The sequence below is a fragment of the Aspergillus uvarum genome, assembly GCF_003184745.1.
Source record: "Aspergillus uvarum CBS 121591 unplaced genomic scaffold BO82scaffold_33, whole genome shotgun sequence".
In the NCBI taxonomy this organism is placed as follows: domain Eukaryota; kingdom Fungi; phylum Ascomycota; class Eurotiomycetes; order Eurotiales; family Aspergillaceae; genus Aspergillus; species Aspergillus uvarum.
In genome coordinates, this window is record NW_020291330.1 from 250,168 (window position 1) to 267,768 (window position 17,601).

The 17,601-nt window shown below is 51.5% G+C and overlaps 7 protein-coding genes across 7 annotated transcripts; 4 read left to right on the plus strand and 3 right to left on the minus strand.

The window, feature by feature from the left end:
- Positions 1-132: 132 nt before the first annotated feature.
- On the plus strand, positions 133-1,013 carry BO82DRAFT_392804 (uncharacterized protein). Its single transcript, XM_025638642.1, has 6 exons — positions 133-241; positions 337-341; positions 371-407; positions 517-527; positions 635-658; positions 693-1,013. Exons 1-6 carry the CDS (start codon positions 219-221, stop codon positions 959-961), a joined length of 369 nt encoding a protein of 122 aa, XP_025491093.1. The 5' UTR covers positions 133-218; the 3' UTR covers positions 962-1,013.
- A 2,389-nt stretch (positions 1,014-3,402) lies between these two features.
- Positions 3,403-4,970, minus strand: BO82DRAFT_312053 (putative aspartate aminotransferase; the record flags this gene model as incomplete). Its single annotated transcript, XM_025632427.1, has 5 exons — positions 3,403-3,564; positions 3,618-3,905; positions 3,963-4,603; positions 4,711-4,789; positions 4,851-4,970. The coding sequence occupies 5 exons, from the start codon at positions 4,968-4,970 to the stop codon at positions 3,403-3,405; spliced, it is 1,290 nt and encodes a 429-aa protein (XP_025491094.1).
- Positions 4,971-6,158: 1,188 nt separating this feature from the next.
- Positions 6,159-8,578, minus strand: BO82DRAFT_355121 (U4/U6-U5 snRNP complex subunit SNU66). Its single transcript, XM_025635357.1, has one exon. It carries the CDS (start codon positions 8,411-8,413, stop codon positions 6,395-6,397), a length of 2,019 nt encoding a protein of 672 aa, XP_025491095.1. The 5' UTR covers positions 8,414-8,578; the 3' UTR covers positions 6,159-6,394.
- A 199-nt stretch (positions 8,579-8,777) lies between these two features.
- On the plus strand, positions 8,778-9,236 carry BO82DRAFT_100881 (uncharacterized protein). Its single transcript, XM_025629730.1, has one exon. The coding sequence runs from the start codon at positions 8,824-8,826 to the stop codon at positions 9,082-9,084; it is 261 nt and encodes an 86-aa protein (XP_025491096.1). The 5' UTR covers positions 8,778-8,823; the 3' UTR covers positions 9,085-9,236.
- Positions 9,237-9,515: 279 nt separating this feature from the next.
- On the minus strand, positions 9,516-11,662 carry BO82DRAFT_375289 (aminoacyl-tRNA hydrolase; the record flags this gene model as incomplete). Its single annotated transcript, XM_025637469.1, has 5 exons — positions 9,516-9,820; positions 10,010-10,339; positions 10,669-10,670; positions 10,845-11,242; positions 11,336-11,662. 5 exons carry the CDS (start codon positions 11,660-11,662, stop codon positions 9,516-9,518), a joined length of 1,362 nt encoding a protein of 453 aa, XP_025491097.1.
- Positions 11,663-12,773: 1,111 nt separating this feature from the next.
- Positions 12,774-13,784, plus strand: BO82DRAFT_384122 (DUF4448 domain-containing protein; the record flags this gene model as incomplete). Its single annotated transcript, XM_025638081.1, has 2 exons — positions 12,774-12,891; positions 12,997-13,784. 2 exons carry the CDS (start codon positions 12,774-12,776, stop codon positions 13,782-13,784), a joined length of 906 nt encoding a protein of 301 aa, XP_025491098.1.
- Positions 13,785-15,249: 1,465 nt separating this feature from the next.
- hcsA (homocitrate synthase) lies at positions 15,250-17,507 on the plus strand. The gene is made up of 6 exons (XM_025635358.1): positions 15,250-15,415; positions 15,485-15,610; positions 15,685-15,914; positions 15,983-16,063; positions 16,124-16,191; positions 16,246-17,507. Exons 2-6 carry the CDS (start codon positions 15,547-15,549, stop codon positions 17,195-17,197), a joined length of 1,395 nt encoding a protein of 464 aa, XP_025491099.1. The 5' UTR covers positions 15,250-15,415; positions 15,485-15,546; the 3' UTR covers positions 17,198-17,507.
- The last annotated feature ends 94 nt before the right edge of the window (positions 17,508-17,601 follow it).

A 17,601-nucleotide genomic window follows, 5' to 3' on the forward strand; every position in this document is an offset into this window, starting at 1 on the left:
ATGGAGCATGCGCCCTATCATCAACTGTCCAGTTTAAGTACACTAAGTACTAGCTAGGTACTGCACATTATGGATACATATCTATGCCATGTCCAGTGAAATGCGCCTATCAATCTGTTCCAGTGTCTTGCTTACCGAAACAGGTAAATTATTGCCTAGCAGTTCCAATTAGCCCAGCTCAAACGGGCAATGCGCGAAGCAATGATCCATTGACCCCAATGATGGACTGGCTAGCTGGCTGGTGGGCCTGATCGATGCGAGGGGAGGGGATTTCCGGCCGATATCGACGAGAATCTTGTACGTGGTGACATGACAGTACATACAAGGTGTACGCAGTACAGGTAAGTTGGATTACTTTAGGGGCGTACAGTACTAGTGGTTTCTCCAAGTGTAATCAGTATCATACGGTAAGTAATGAGTGAGACGAGGTTCAACTCCGAATTAGGAGACGTACTGCCGGTGCCAACACATCTGAGGCTGTCTAAGGTATCTACAACTTTCTAATTGTACATACAGTACCGCACGCAGTATGTGAACAATAAACTAGGTTTAACCTACCCAGAGGTCTATCATCCTCCCCGCCTTTCCTATAGAGTCTCTGCTGGTCATCGTCCTATTAAACAACAATATAAAGTACAACAACCTGACTTATTTACTAGTAGGTAGTAACCTACCTAGTACTCCGTACCTAGTACTGTATAACCATCCCGCGTTAGTCGACCACCCCCCTTTTCCCTCCCCTAACCTCGTACCTGAAGTTCTGCAGTTCGCAAAGGAGAGCCGGGAGCAAGCAGCTGAAACGTGCCTAGTCCTCACACCTCTACTCTTAAGAGACTCCCCTGTCTCAACATGTCTCCAGTATTTCGGGATTCGAAGACTCGAAGAACCACTTCTCCCCTCCTTTCCTCTTCTAATCTCGAGGATCCGATCATCCCCTGTCGCTGATCAGAGATTCCCATAAGACCATGATCCACGATCTAGAAACAATTTAAAAAAAAATACATCACTCTTGGGGATCTCAAACAAAAGGTCTCCTTCACACGGCCATCCTTCCTTGACACTTTTAATCCTGACTTCCTTCCGGGGTTGTCGTAGTAGTAGGAGTAGTCAGCATACCTCGAACCCCAAACACTATAAATAACCCTCCTCCTTCCCAGCCGGGCGCGATCTCCGCGGAAAGTCCTATTCAGTCCTATTGCCAGTGTAAAAAAGAAAACGTGAATAGCCACAGAATCACCCATGGCGGTTACATTATGAAGGATGTGGTGGGTTTCTTTCCACTTTGCATCTTGCACGCTTTGTAATGGGGCATAACTAGACGTGATCGCAATCTTTTATTTGGGGTGAGCGGTCCAAGCCTCACAGGGGAGATGATCATCCACCCCATGTTCAGCCTATCACCGGAGATTCTAGTATATCTTTCATCTAGTTCCTGGCTACGGAGTACTAATTTAGATGGATGGTGAATGACTTTTAGGCCTATTGCTACGGCGCTGTTTCTGCGCCTCGTTTCTACCTTGATCGGTATAGCGAGTAGTAAGCTGCAACAACAGCCACAAGTTAAGCTGGTCGGTAGTGAGGGACCGTACTAAAGAAAGCACTACAGTAGTTGCGTTCCTTCAGGCAAGGCACGTCCCATCTTCCTCATCTTTGTTTCTCGTCAGATTTGCGCAAGGACTTGATAAACCAACCAGGGGGGTGGTTATCTAAGTATACCTTAAGCACCCTCATGTCGCTGATGTCCCAAGAGCTGCCTCAATAAGGGTGGGACCCTTGTACACGACAGCAATAGCCCAACCAAGGCTTCAACTTACTGTACCTACCATTGTACCAGCTCTTCTTTCCCTACTGACAGCAGCCAGCCAAGTTACTGAGTAAACAAGTTACGTTAAGTTACTCATATCATCCGACTTCCAACAAGCACAAGCGACACAGCCGCGCTACGCCGCCCCTCGCCACCACAGCCCCATCATTCACCAGCCAGCACTCTACACCTACCCTACACATTACATAGTAATTCACACATCCATCCAAAAATGGATCAATGAAACCATTCAATACCAAGTTCCCTCAAATAAACAACCACCACCTCGTTTTTACCGTCGAGCTACATACAGCGTAGCCCAACAGGAGATTTCCCTCTTCCCCCATCGGCTGCCTCCTCTTCCTCCCCAGTTCGGAACAATAACAATAGGTTACCGGAGTGACAGACGGGACGCCCTCTGTAGTGGTGCGGTTTTTTCTTGGTTTCCTTACCCTTTCCGAAGGTGGAGCTTTTTCTTTTTCGCCAGTATCCCCGAGAGGCTGAGGACGAAAACCTACCTCCACTTCCCCCTCCCCACTCTGTAACCCGTAACTCCCCTAGCTTAAGTAGGAGGGAGAGGACTCCAGCAGGTGGCCCCATTCCGGCGGTGGTGAACTGAGAGATAGACAGTCTAGGTACTCGTACGTACGGTCGTGCTCCGCTCTGTACTGTACCTAGACTAGGGAGAAGGGAGGATAGATAGATAGGGGAAGGGGAAGAAGGAGGAGGGTCAAGGCCAAGCAAGCAAGCAAGGTTACTCCATACATTGGGGGTCTACTGTTTGGCAAGGGGCGAGGGAGCACTGAATTTGACAGTCAGATACGGAGTAACTTAGGCTGTGGAGCTGAAAGGACTTCTTTGCAGGTATTAGGCCAAGGGTGAGTAACTAAGGTCATACATAGTATGTAGATAAGTAAGCAGGAGCAATGTTGGTAAGCGTTATTAGAAGAGTAGCTTACTCTCTCTCTCTCTCCGTACTTGGTATGATGTTCAGACTTGCGATTAAGCTGGAATACCTAATGATTATACTTCCCCAGTTACCGGATCACTACTGTGCTGTGTTAAAGTATCTACAGATCAGCAGCTAACTTAACTAAGGCACTGTACTGTGCTTGGGCTACCTACCTAGCTGGCTTACCTACCTACCGTATACTACTAAGGTCGGGTCATGCTCACTGATTACTGCCTTGGGAAAAAGTAGACCGGCTTGGCGGTGCTGGAACATCACTAGCAAACTACACCGCAGCACCTCAAAGCTAACCACAATCCCGCTGAGATTGCCTGTAAGATTGACCTCCAGAAGCAGCAGTAGCTCGACGGCTCTGTCATGCAGTGAACCCTGGATCGCGCCCCAGTGGCTGGCACGCTCGCCGCTTCACCGCCAGATGCCTCGGTGTCAGTCACGATGCGGGTGCGCACGACGCAACAACACCTGAACGGTTGCTACAACTGACGGTGAAACCCTTTAGGTCAGAAAATTCGTTATTCAATTCAATGCTTAGATATGCTAATGTAACACATGGATATCAGTACAGAGGGACTCAATCCCCAGTAGATCTACGTATATGAGCGTGCGGCCTCCCTGGCTGGCTGGCCATTTAGCCGGTCACCTTGAAGATGGACTCGGCAAGGCGCTTAACGTTGCCCGAGGTGATACCAGCCACGGAGATACGGCCATCCTTGGTGGCGTAGACGGAGTGCTCCTTGGCCAGAACGTCCATCTGCTCGGGCTTAAGACCAGTGTAGGCGAACATGCCAATCTAATACGAAGTTAGCTGCCATTTGACGTCCCAGGTATTCCAACGGCGCTTACCTGGCTGGTGATGTGAGACCAGTCGTGCTTGCTGCCAAGCTCCTCCAGGTTCTTGCGAAGCAGGGCACGCATCTCAATGATACGGTCAGCCATGCCCTTGACCTCACCCAGCCACTGCTGGTTCAGCTCGGGGTCGTTCATGATGGTGGAGGCGACACGAGCACCGTGGATGGGAGGGTTGGAGTAGAAAGGACGGATGAGGATCTTGATCTGAGACTCGACGCGCTTCTTCTCCTCGGCGGACTCGCAGACGAGGGAGAAAGCACCAACACGCTCACCGTAGAGACCCTACATACGGAAAACGCATTAGTGATGAACGACCAGAGAAAAAGCTTCCGAGCCTACCATGTTCTTGGCGAAACTCTGGCACAGAGCGATGTTGTGGCCCTCCTTGACGAAGTGACGGGGGGCGAAAGCATCCTGGTCAGCGTTTCCGCTGGCAAAGCCCTGGTAGGCCATGTCAAAGAAAGCAAAGTGGCCCTTCTCCTTCATGACATCGCTGATCTTGCGCCACTGGTCCTGAGTGGGGTCGACACCAGTGGGGTTGTGAGCACAGGCGTGAAGGAGGATGATGCTGTTCTCGGGAGCAGCCTTGATGTCGGCAAGGAGACCCTCGAAGTCGAGACCGATGGTGTCCTTGTTGTAGTAGCGGTACTGGGCGACCTCGATGCCGGAGTCCTTGAACACAGCACCGTGGTTGGCCCAGCTAGGGGAGGGGAGGTAGATCTTCTTCGCGTGGGGGTAGAAGCGCTGGAGGAAAGCACCACCGATTCTCAGGGCACCGGTACCGGAGATGGTCTGAGTGATGACAAGGCGGTCCTCCTTGAGCACGGCGGAGTCGGAGCCATAGGCGAGCTCAGCAGCGGCCTTGGTGAAGGAAGGGATACCAGTGATGCCGGCATATTCCTTGTCCTGACGCGAGGCAACGACCTTGTCCTCGGCGGCGCGGACCGAGGGAAGAACGTAAGGCTTGCCCTTGTCGTCACCTGTATGAACACCCCGGATTTAGCTAATGATGCGAAACGAGACCTATCTGAAGGGATAGATTGATGGTTGAACCGATAAAGAGATCGGAAATGATGGGAATGCTTACGGTAAGCACCAACACCGAGGTTGATCTTCTCCTTGAAGCTGTCGGCCTTGAAGGCCTCGGTGATACCCAGAATGGCATCCTATAAACCCAATGCATCAGCAATGGCTGCAGACATAGCTCCTCGTCATTGAAGTACTTACGGGAGGACCCTGGGGAACCTTGGACCAGGCGGAGGCCTGTCTGGCACCGACGACAACGGTGCGCATGCTGGCGTCGCGCGCAACAGCCTGGCGGCTGGCAACTCGGAGAGTGGACAACATTGTGCTATGTGATGAGGGAAAGAAAGATGTTATCAACCGAGGAGGAAAGACCCAGGGATGTTGGGGAGGAGAAGAAGGGGAAGAAGAAGAAGATCGGAGCACAGATGGTGGGCTGCCGGGGAATGGAGGAGGGTATGGGGAAAGGATAAATAAGAAGCAAGAAGGTTAAGAATGGGCGCAATGATGTGTTTTATTTTTGACTCATGGGAACTAACTAGGGAGTTTCCGGGGAGCAACGCGGGCGGGCTCGGATTGGCCCTGCCCTCCGCACCTCAGCCGGTTGGGGAAAAGCGCATGGCCAGCCTGGAGCCCTGTTTACCTGCTAATTACATAAGTTAGTACTTCTAATTACCGACAGCTGTTGTAGGTGTTTATCTTCTTTGTGCTCAAATTATGTAGAATGCTAGTTGAATCTATTCAGATTTAAGCTCAATTGCTTCCACTTAACCCCTCACGCGTTGTTGATACCGTAGATGGTTCTGTGCGGAGCAAAGTGGACAGACTAACTACTGTACTTACAGTACGGATGCCGATGGTCAATCTGCAGCTACCTGGTACTAGCTTGGTTGACACAATTAGAGTGTGAGATTCGGCGGTCGGCCTTTGCCAACCTAACATCGCCCCATCAAACATCAATGATGATATGATGGTGGATTGACGCTGATTTCCCCTCTTCCGTGACCCCGTCCCGCTTTTCGGTGAACTGTTTGAGAAAGAAATAGCGGCTCACTGCATGGTCTGAGGCCGTGGACTTGCTGGCTGGCTGGGCTGGCCTCGGATCTTCCCCTCACGAGGAGTTGGGGTAAGGTAAATGACCCTTCTTATTAAACTTGCTCGGTCGCACATGTAGTTAGCCAATCACCTCCAGATGTGGTTCGATGTGTAATGTCTGAATGTTTAGGATCAAACAGAAGGGAAAAGCATATGAATAGGCTTTATGGGAATTAGCTTTACACGGGGTGTGATATTTGAAGTGGCGAGTTTTCTTCGGTGGGTGTACCACTGGGTGCACCACTGGGTGCACCACTAGGTGAGCGCTGGCCGGTGTCGGCAAGAAAGCAGCTTGATCCGTCGGTTAAATTCCCCCACACGCCAAGTCTGACATGTAATCACACCACGTATTGTAAGCCTTAACTATGAACCCGCATACCATCAGGGCACTCACTTCTGACCGCGGTCAACAACTTGCATCAAATTAAGTTATCGACTGTACTGTACGTGACTATAGTTTCTTAATAGCAAACGCTTATTCCTCATAGCCCAGAACGAGAAAAACCATGCTATTTATAGTGGTATAGAAAGATCTGTACATCTGGCATAACGAGTGGCTGGGTGTTCAACCACAAGGTTCATCGTATTAGCTCCAGCCGGAGGACTGGACAGAGCTACAGGAAAAGCAGCATCTTTTGGATCATATCGTAGCTTTAGCCAAGTCGTACGCCGGCCTGGCGGTTCTTGCGAGCCGTTGCCCCCATGGCATTGTTCATACCCGTATGTTGACTGCTATCCAAGGCGCTCATGGCTTCGCGCTTCTTCTCTTCCTCAATTTTCTTCAGCCGTTTCTCTGTCTTCATCTTACCACTGCCCTTACCGTGGAACTGATGACTGAGGTGCTTGAATGCTTCTTTCTGATTCATCGCCCGGCCATGCTCGTCCACATACTTGAGCTGAACGTCGGGCTTGTACTCGCGGTTGAACACCTCCGCCATATGACGAGCATCCTGCTGATCACGCTGCTTGTTCTCCCAGCGAGCATACTCCTCTCGCTCGCGTGCAGACATGCGATCCAGCTTGCCCGATGCTCGATCGCGTTCACGCTGCTGGCGGGCTCGTTTCTCGGCTTCCGTCTCCATGCGCACCTTCTCCTGCAAGAACCGGGAACGGTCGCGTAAAAGCGAGTTGTGGTCGGCAGCGTCGGATGACTTGACCAAGCCACGTTGCTTGAGCATATTAAGTGTAGCACCCAAGCCCTGATCCAAGGTTGCTTCCTCGTCCAACCCGGTGGTGCTGATTTGCTGCCGGGCCAGGGACTCTTCGCGTTTGATGCGTTCCTTGAGATCTTCCTCATCCTCAATATCATTATAAGTCCGAGACATGTCCACATCACCATCCTCTTCAACCTCCTCCTTGATACTAGGGCCCTCGCTTTTAGCACGAAGCTCTTCAGTCGGAGGAGTCGTCTGCCTTTCATGGCGTTCGGGAAGAGTCGGTTTCTGTAGGTTGGAGACGAATTCAGAGGTCTCATCAATCACGAGACCGGGTTCTTCCTCATTCTCGACAGGATTTCCAGTATCCATCGGTGTTTGTGAGCTCTCCTCCCGTAATTGCCGGGCAATGTCCTCTGGGCGGGCTTTTTGCCGCTTCTTGAAGGCGGCGCGCCGTTGACGGGTCAGAGAGGCTTGTAGGTCGTCATCATCGACGAATGAAACATTTTGGTCTTCCCACTTCCGAGGCACCGGGGCAGGAACCGATTGCCCATTAGTATAGTCCACGTCCATCGCACTGTCGTTCGGCGTAGCTGTCGACTCGGGTGTAGGGAAAAGGTCATCGTCGTCCAAAACAGCCCGCTGTTTGGTGGCCTTGGCTTTCTTCTTCTTCGGTTTCTTGATCTTGACCTCGCTGATGTCCATATAGTCGGATGTAGGGGTCTCCATGTCGAGGTCCAAGCTGATGACGTTCTTGTTGAGCTTCTCGGAAATCTCCTGTCGCTTAGCCTCCCGTTCTTCGGCGGTAGACCCCTTCGAGTCGAGTGTGAACCGCTTGCGCTTCTTGCCCTCAATCTCCTCATCGTACTGTGCCAGGATGCCGGTGTTCTCCGCCGTAGGATCGTAAGCCGGCTTCCGCTTCTTCAGCTCCGACCGCTCCGTGGCCTTCTCCCTCTCCCTCAGATCCAGGTTCTCCAGCTCATCGCCTTCCTCCTCGTTCTCGTCGATCGTCGTGTCCTTGAGCGTCAGGATGTGATCCTCGCCGCCCCCGAAGTCCTCGATTTCGTGTCCGACCTTGATGCCGGCGAGGTCTGCCGCCGAATATTCCGCGGCGCGTTCCCGCTCCTCGAGCTCCTCCGCCAGCCGACGCGCCCGCTCCTTCTCGATCTTCCGCTGGCGCTTCTTGGTCTGCATCAGCCAGGTCTTGGTGTCTTCCGCCTCGGCCTCGCCGAGCGTGGCGCCCTCGAGTTTGGCGTTTCGTTGAGCCAGGTCGCGCGCCCGCTTGATGGCGGCGTTTCGTTCCTCCCGTTTCCGTTTCGCTTCGGCCTCATCTTGCAGTTGCTTCCAGTTATCGGACGCCATGGCCTCCCTCAGCTCGAGGGTACTTCCGGGCTCTTCCTCCTCGCCGGAGGATGCACCCGAGTCGTCGTCATGTTGAGCGCCGGGCACAGGCAGCGGCTTGAGGCCGAGCGCGGCTCGGACCTTGTTATGCTGCTCGATGGACACAGCGTCGGCCATTTTGAGGCGACTGATCAATGACTGCTAGAAAAAGAGCGTAGACAGGCTATGCGCGCAGGTGAGACTGAAAGGTAAGTGGGAGGATCAAGATGAGAGAGGAGGATTAGAGATGAGTATGGTGTACTTCTCGGTAGGGGAGTATTTCGTCTTGAAGGTTGAGATCACCCATCCATCGCAATCGCCGCCTGTCCAGCAAGAAAGGCAAGGCGGCGAGCGGGACTCACTCATTGCGACCGGTTACATAAGCAGAGCCAGTCTCGGCAAGGTTTAGCGCCGACGATTCTCTTAGCGCGGGCTTGGCGCGGTCAATAAAACCCACCCGGCAATTTTTCTTCCTTGGGATTTCCTTCTTTTCTCTCTTTAACACATCACGGATCTGTGTCCAGCGATCCTGTTCACGAGGGCTGAAGATGGCAGCTTGCTGTTTTTTTTCTTTTCTTGTGTTTCGGTTGATTACTGGACAGTTCGACGACTTAAGGAGCCATCACTTTTTTTGTTGGTGGTCTTTTATCATTCCGGTCGACAGATCTCAGATTAAAGGTCGGCACTGGGTGTTCGCTCTGGTCTTGAGCTCCCTTGTCTTCGGACTTGGTGAGCTCGGCCGGAGTCCCCGGTTTGCTGACGGCGTCATATTCCTACTCTCTTTACCGATTTTGGCCGTCGGCCGATGAGGTTAGGGAATAACCATGACTAGCCAACATTCCTTTTGAGTCTTAGGATTTTTATGTGAATCCTGCGCAATTGTAGTCTAGTTGTAAATTGATCATGACCGTGGCTTACCCGCCCTGTCTTCTCTATCTGGCATATATGCGCCCATCTTGAAAGTGTGCCGCGGGCAGGTAGATCTTGCACCCACGTTCTGTTGCGCTTCTGCGCAAGACCGTTTTGCGACAAGAGATGTTACAACGCGCTGCAACGCGCCCATACTGTTCCATCGAATAACAATGCTCAGGTCCTGAGGCCAGCGTAGGCAGTTACCTGCAGCGCTGCCCAGCCATCATGCCTGCAAGGCTCCCTATATACTCCGTAATGATTTGTTCCATGCCGCTCATATCCCTCCCATCGAACCCCATAACGAACCCCCAAAACAAGATGTCCGCCACTACAACAGCTTCAGATGGCCCGTCACTCCATCCACAACGCTCTTGGGCCCCAGGACACCCAAGACCGTCCGGCTCCCACTGGCGATCTGCGTCCGCCCAGCATCCGTGATCACGCGCGCGCAGAGGCCCAGACTGATGGCCTGCGCGTACAGCATCTCCATCTCCTCCTCGGATTTGACCTGCAGCGCGATCTTGGCCTGGCCCTGCGACTCCCAGCGACGGAGCAGCGGCGAGTTGGGCGTATGCGTGGTGAGGTATTTGTAGCACGCCAAGGTGGCGTGGGAGCATTGGGCGGCGATTTTGCCTGTTGACCACAAAATCACATTGAATCAGTTCAAAGTCTCTCCATATCAAAACAAAAAATCATATCATGTTCACTGGCGTAGAAGCATCCGGTAGAAAACCAAGCAAATCAAGCACACTGGCAAAAAATACTCAAGCTGCCTTTTTCTGGGATAGGGTGAAGAAGATGGCTTATGATCAATTCACATACCCTTGGTCATTCCCAGATCCGTCCTCACAACCAGCACCAACTTGACTTCCTCGGCGGTGTTGTCGAAACTCGCCAGCTCGGAGCCATCCCCTTCGTCCTCGCTGTCCTCGTCTTCTTCCTCTTCCTCCTCAAACTCCTCGTCGGACGAGTCGCGGTGCACCTTCACGTTGTAGCTGTTCGGCCACCCTTCTTTCTCTTTGTTGGAGAAGAGGCCGAGCGAGGAGCCTTGGCCGATGAAGTAGCCGGTGATGCCGGCGATGATGGCCGTGGCAACGACATAGGCTGTTGTCGAAGGGGCTGCGCGCTCGAGGTCGGCCATTGTGGGGTTGGCTGGAGTTTTGTGATTGTTCGGTCGTGGTTTGGTGGTGGTTTGGATTTATTGCGATGGGCGGGATGCCACCTTAGCTACCTCTTTTTTTTAGGTGCGGCGGGTGACGTGAGGCGGGACGCGCGCGGTCTGGATTTGCTTAAGGTTCATTACCACCATCCATCAGGCTCAGAATTACAATCTGGGACAATAATCCTCAACTTTCTATTCCATTTTCTTTGCTGGATTTTTACAAGCATTATCCAAGAGAATCAGGAGAATATATGTCCTCTACTGAAAATTAGGACCTAAGCCAAAACTAGACATACTCCAATTGAGTCGGCCGGTGTACTGCTATCTCATTATATATACATCCCTATCCACGAAAAAATTGAAGTGCTACCATCGTTATCTCATGAACAGCGATGCCTAGTTGGGACGGGCAGCAGGTCCAGGGTTGACACGGCGGCCCCTGGTCAATGCATCAGTGGCTGCTGCCATTATCACAATCAAGCCCGGGAGACTTACATGAAAGTTCTGCTGAAGAAGCTGATGAAGAGCATGAAGAGCCAGCTCGGGATAGAGCCGAAACCCCACATGACATAGCCGAGAGGAAGGAGAAGCCCGTTCTTAGCAAAGAAGCCGTCGGTAGGGTGCAGGAGACCCACGTAGGCCGGGGTCTGCTCGAAATGCTTCTCGGAATGAAGCTTGTAGATCGTCTCGGGGGTAACGGTGGTCGTGTTCAGGTGCGCGGTGTGCAGAGTAGTGGGAGCGCGTCCCTCGCCCAGCTGGGCCTGGGGGACCTCGAAGTGCCAGACCGAGGGAGCGCTTGCGGACCAAGCAGCGCAGAGAACCTGGTTTGCCTCGCAGTCCAACCGAGCAAGGTGAGGGGAGGTGGGATCGGCGGAGAACAGAAGAACGGATTCCTAGAAGATGAACATGACATGTTTAGCGGCCATGAGCACGAGCCTCGGGGGGGCCTTATGTCTCCCCCCTTTAGTGTTCCGGGGCGGTCTTACATTGAATGACTTATCCGCTTGAGCACAGCGTCCGAAGCATGTCTTGTTACCACCGGTGACGAAGACGAACCAGTCCTGGGCGTCAGAGGCCGGCTCCAGAATCGACTCCCAGTTGGTCATATTCAACTGCGTGACGGGCTTCGCCTGAATCTTCTTCTGCTCGACGACCTTCTGGACTTCCTCAACAGTAGCAGGCACAACCGGGGTAGCAGTTGGCAGATAAGCCTTGGCCTTGTCGAGCCAACCCTGGAAACGGTCTGCAAGGGGAACTTGTTCTTGTGCCAGCGCGAGCGCCGGGGCAAGGGCGAGGACCTGGATGAGACGCATGATAATGCTATCGAAGACGACGCGTGGTCAGTAAATTATCAGGGGAGGGTTGTCTGCGGCTGCCGTGGACGAGGGAGAGAGAATGAACATACATGGTCTGAGTTATCTAATGCGATGAGCGCACCTTGAGAAGAAACTGGATAAGGTTGAAAGACCAGATGGTGGACAGCAGGCAGCGGAGGGAAACAGGCAACCTGTGTTGACAACAACTTGAAGAGGTTAAGTGAAACAGCCACGATGGACAGACTGACAGTACACTCACCTAACGTACTGTACTGTACCGAACAAAGTCTCCGCGACAGGTGGCCTAACTCTAATTGGAGCTTCCGCGGCGGGAAGCGGGGAATTCGCTCCAGGCTTCCTTAGGTGCCTTTCTGGAATCTCTTTTGCTTCTTCCCCCATTGTATGTGTAATTAATGGTTGATTTTGATCGTCATCAGCTGGTTGCAAATCTCTGTTGTGTATTAAAAAAGAGACAACTATGGCTTTGTCTGATGTCAATCAATCAGCGGATATTGGTACTGCACCTACAGCAACCCAACAATGGAAGATCGTATCTCAATAGAACAAAGAGACCACCAATGACTTCCAACTGTGCTGTTTCTCCCTAAGGTAAGGCAATACCTATCAAGTGGTGATCGCTGACATTAGACATACACTATGCTTCTAGATAGTGTTACCTTACAGCTTGTAGTTCAATTCACCTGGATGTACTGATGAGTTCAATTCGACAATCTCGATTAAGATAAAAAGCATAGAATGAGATGTTTCGACTCTATAATCTGATGTGCTACAAGTAGTAGTCCTTCCTTGTATATGACCTCAAGACTCGATCTGCCTGCATCTTAGTCGCGGCGTTCTTTGAGGTAACAAACCGCATAGAACCTTCGCTCTTGCCAGGACCATGTCTGGCCCGTTGCACCTTCCGGATTGATCGAAACGCGAGCAGCACGGGGAATTCAGTGTTTAACTCTAGATTCTATCTCTTCAATTACCGCCAGTCATACTATGCTATTCATTGATCTATCATCCGAGTATAGAGATACATACCATAAAGACCATAAAGACCATACCACAACGCTGTCAATCTTTCTGTGAACGCTTGTCAACCATGGCAGAGATTACAAAGTACTGCGCATTTTCCTTTCATAGAATTATTCTGGCATTTTCAGTGCTGGTCATGCTCTGTCAAGGCAGCAGAGCTGTGGCGGGTGGTGATACTGAACTTGGTATGCAGGAAGTTTCATCGAAGTGCGCATGTTAGCACCAAGAGGAACCCATCTAACCATTAGGAGCAGTGACAACACTAGTCACTGAGTTTGCTTGCAGCCAAGCAACCCCAACGGCCGTCCAGAAACGATCCACTACGGCTTCTCCCAATGACTTCCCTATTTGTACCGACCTGAGTGGCCCTTTTCGACCTTTCTGTCTTCCCAAGGATGGTACCGAAGCGACAGTCGATGCAACGTACTATGTGACGTGGAATGCCGACTTTTATCCATTGAATGCTACTATCACCATCGAGCTGAGATATCTGAACTCCTCCGAGGGCGACTCGGCATACACATCCGAGAGGATTGATAACAGCTATGGCTATACCCATATCCACATGCGCGAAGATTGGCTTCAAGGGAAGCAGCGGAATGCTTTGACGCTCTATATTATTGAGCTAGATGCTGTGTCAGACAAGCGAGCCAGTATTCGACAAGGACCAACCATCTTACTCTACCTCCGACCCACGGAGCACCGCAAATCCTCGGCCCAGCTGTCATTCAACGTACTCGCATTGTACATCGGTCTCCCCGTCAGCCTTGGGGTTGTGGTACTTGTGGTTGCCGGTCTGTACTTTGGGATGCGAGAGAGTAGACGGATTGACCTTGGGAATATCATCGGGTCCCGTGAGAAAGGCTATGGGATCGCAAAGTCCAGGGAACAGCGCCTGGGTTCTAAGGCAGGCAATCGCGAAGAGTCGGAAGCGTCCTCAGGGTTTGGAAGATACACAGATGACATTGACGCTAGCATGTCGCAAATCCTCCAACCTGAGCATCACTGTGATCTAGAACAGAGTGCGAGTTTCGCATTCAGGCGGGACTCGTCTAAGCTAAGGAGCTGGAGGGTTTGAGCCTCCCAAGTCCGAGGCGCACAACCTTACGGATCATTTGACAACGAACTGTGGGTCGATGTATGCAGGAAAGATCCCGTATCGCTGCAGGATTGGCCTTATGATCTCATCCGAGTCCTTGTTGACGAGACGGACCTTGTTAACTTTATGTCTGATGTTCGGTGCTAAGTCCAATGGAGGTTGGAATGGTAGGACAGGAGAAGTGGGGATCATATATAGTTATTGATGCTTCGGCATCTCTGTTCCCTACGCTTCATGCAGAGCAAGAATAAATGCAAGTAGAAACATGCACTCAACATAGCCAGCATGTTACTCTATGCATCTGTACATTGCTGCGTAGTACACCGCTCTGATCACTAGTAAAACTACACAGCATGTACAGTACTGTATCTTGAAGTTGAGATATGACTCAAAAGGAAGTTGCACTCCACAATACAGGCTTTACCTCTTTTGATCTAGCTCAAGCCACAGGACCTTCCAAGAATCCAAGGTTTGTAACCTGAGGCCGCACAGGCCACCGGTACTGGAGAATGACTCAGGGATCCGCACCCGCCGCAAACCCCAACTAAAGGGGCGGGAGACGGTTACCACGTAAGCACGCTGACCAACAGGAGGCCAGGAAATGAAAATCAGGAGCGATGCCGGAGGGACCGGCCTAGCAATGAGTCAAGCGAAGTGGAAGATCAAGATGGCCACAGCCATGTAGTCTACCGTTGGTAATGGGCACCTAACAGATGTCATTAATCAACAACAAAGTGTCGGTTACCATGGCAAGTTGAACTAGTTAAGAAAAGATTTTAATCATAGCCAATAGCATTGTGAATAGTAGTAAGAGTTGAGAATTGATTATCAATCTCGTGTCGGTCGAGCCTGGCTGTCCACCGCGGCCGACGCTAGTTATCAAGATGCGGCGCTATCTCAAGGTTAACCACCTGCCGATGTCGGTTGCAGCCCTTCCCCAATTATGCAACCCAAATCCGGCCCTGACTGGCTCCGACTAATTGAGGAAGAAAAAAAAAAAAAAAAAAAAACCCTAGAGGCAAACCCTGACCACATGCAATGATAGGACGCATAAACGAAGATCTGCCTCAGCTAGGTTTTCATACGAAAAGCTAGTATTGACAGCACAATGTCAGGTACTTAGATACTGAGGAGTAGAACTGGCTCTCAACCCCCAGCGTGGCAAACAACCAACCCACCTACGTAAAAGAGGCCCGCCTGGATAAGGAACCGGCCTTAATAACGATGATGACTACTGCATTTAGGCTAGAACCCCATCGGAAACTGGAGACGATCCTCAGGCTGAGCAATTGGGGTGGTCGGAGGCGCTGTGAACGGCCAGCCGGGGTCAGGGTTCTCCACAACCAGCCAGGAAGGAGATGGCAAAGAAATGGTCACCAAAGGTCTGCGGCGTGCTTAGTTCCTAGTGCGAGTGAATTTTTCATCATTGCCGCAGTAGCAAAGGGGAAGGGGAGGGTTCCGCCCGACAAGAAAGAGTCATACTTTGCCTGCGACCAGACCGCCCGCTTTTTTAAACCAAGTTGTAGCCTATGACTCTTTTCTTTGATTCTCTTCTCCTACAAGATCTCTTTGCCATTTAAACCCATCCCACCTTGACCTGAACCTTTACTGTCAGTATATTCCCATTGATCTCATTTTCAACGTTTGTCGTCGTCTGACTTTGCTTTTACCATTCGCAGCTTCTCGCTATTATATACTACAACCTACCCACTAAACCTACCCCGCCGTATCCTCTTTCGCAATGTGCCCTGGTGCAGACCACGAGCCCAATGGGCAGGCCAACGGCGCTGCCCCCAATGCCAACGGTATGTTTGAATCGCATTATCTGTCTCTCTCTCTCATCGTCTATGGAACTTTAAACTAACACATCATCATCAAGGCGAACACCCCGGTTTCACCGGCATTGAGACTCGCCAGAACCCCCACCCCTCCGCTTCCCGCAACCCTTACGGCCACAACGTCGGTGTTACCGACTTTCTGAGCAATGTCTCCCGCTTCAAGATCATCGAGAGTACTCTTCGTGAGGGAGAGCAATTCGCCAACGCTTTCTTCGATACTGAGAAGAAGATCGAAATCGCCAAGGCTTTGGATGACTTTGGTGTTGACTACGTGAGTCATCTTGGGTGGTGGAGAGGGTCGAGCCGTCGTGGAGCTTGTGCACTGACCACTTCTCATAGATCGAGCTCACCAGCCCCTGCGCTTCCGAGCAGTCGAGAAAGGACTGTGAGGCCATCTGCAAGCTTGGCCTGAAGGCTAAGGTATGTTAGCTACGCCGCCCACAGATTCAGCCGTTTGCGTTCAGACCTAATGAAATCTAGATTCTCACTCACATCCGTTGCCACATGGACGATGCTAGAGTTGCCGTTGAGACCGGTGTTGATGGAGTGTAAGTTTTTTTCAAGGCTTTTGCTTGCGCGAGTAACTCCTAACGAGTCGATAGCGATGTCGTCATTGGAACCTCCTCCTACCTCCGTGAGCACTCTCACGGCAAGGACATGACCTACATCAAGAACACCGCCATCGAAGTTATCGAGTTCGTCAAGTCTAAGGGTATTGAGATCCGTTTCTCCAGCGAGGACTCCTTCCGTTCTGACCTCGTCGACCTCTTGTCCATCTACTCCGCCGTCGACAAGGTTGGTGTCCACCGTGTCGGTATTGCCGATACCGTCGGATGCGCCTCCCCTCGTCAGGTTTACGAGCTCGTCCGTGTGTTGAGAGGTGTCGTGGGTTGCGATATTGAAACCCACTTCCACAACGACACCGGTTGCGCCATTGCCAACGCCTACTGTGCCCTGGAGGCTGGTGCTACTCACATCGATACCTCCGTCCTTGGTATCGGTGAGCGCAATGGTATCACCCCTCTTGGTGGTCTCATGGCCCGCATGATGGTTGCCGACCCCGAGTACGTCAAGAGCAAGTACAAGCTTGAGAAGCTCAAGGAAGTCGAGGACCTCGTGGCCGAGGCCGTTGAGGTCAACATTCCCTTCAACAACTACATCACTGGATTCTGCGCCTTCACCCACAAGGCCGGTATTCACGCCAAGGCCATCCTGAACAACCCTAGCACCTATGAGATTATCAACCCTGCCGATTTCGGCATGAGCAGATATGTCCATTTTGCCTCTCGTCTGACTGGCTGGAACGCCATCAAGTCGCGTGCCCAGCAGCTTAACATCACGATGACGGATGCTCAGTACAAGGAGTGCACTGCCAAGATCAAGGCTCTTGCTGATATTCGTCCCATTGCTGTTGACGATGCCGACAGCATTATCCGCGCCTACTACCGCAACATCAAGTCGGGCGAGGACAAGCCCCTCCTTGACCTTACGGCCGACGAGCAGGCTCAATTCGCTGCCAAGGAGAAGGAGATTGCTGAGCAAATCACTGCTTAAGTCCGTGGCTTGACTGCCTTTCGTTCAATTTGCAAGCGCCGCCATTGAGTCACATCAATGGGTTAGAGGGTCGCGTTCTTAGAGGTTTTCCTTTTCTGTTCCTGTTCATGCTTGCAGCGGGTGGGTCTCTTTCCTGCGGGAAAGATGTTTCCATTTTACTTTCATCCTCATGATTTCTACGTTTATGTGTCAAGGATCTTGATCTGGTTGTCATTTCTATGGGGGTTTTAAAAAGTCTTCTTTGTCCCTGACTCAAAAAGAAGGAGATTCGGTGTTGGGAAAGAGAGTTTGGGTCCTTTGATTTTCGGGACCGTGTACATACGCAGATATCAATATTCAAACTGCATTTCATACCAGATACTGAGTGCTTGTTATAGATTTTCCGGTAATATTCGATGTTTATT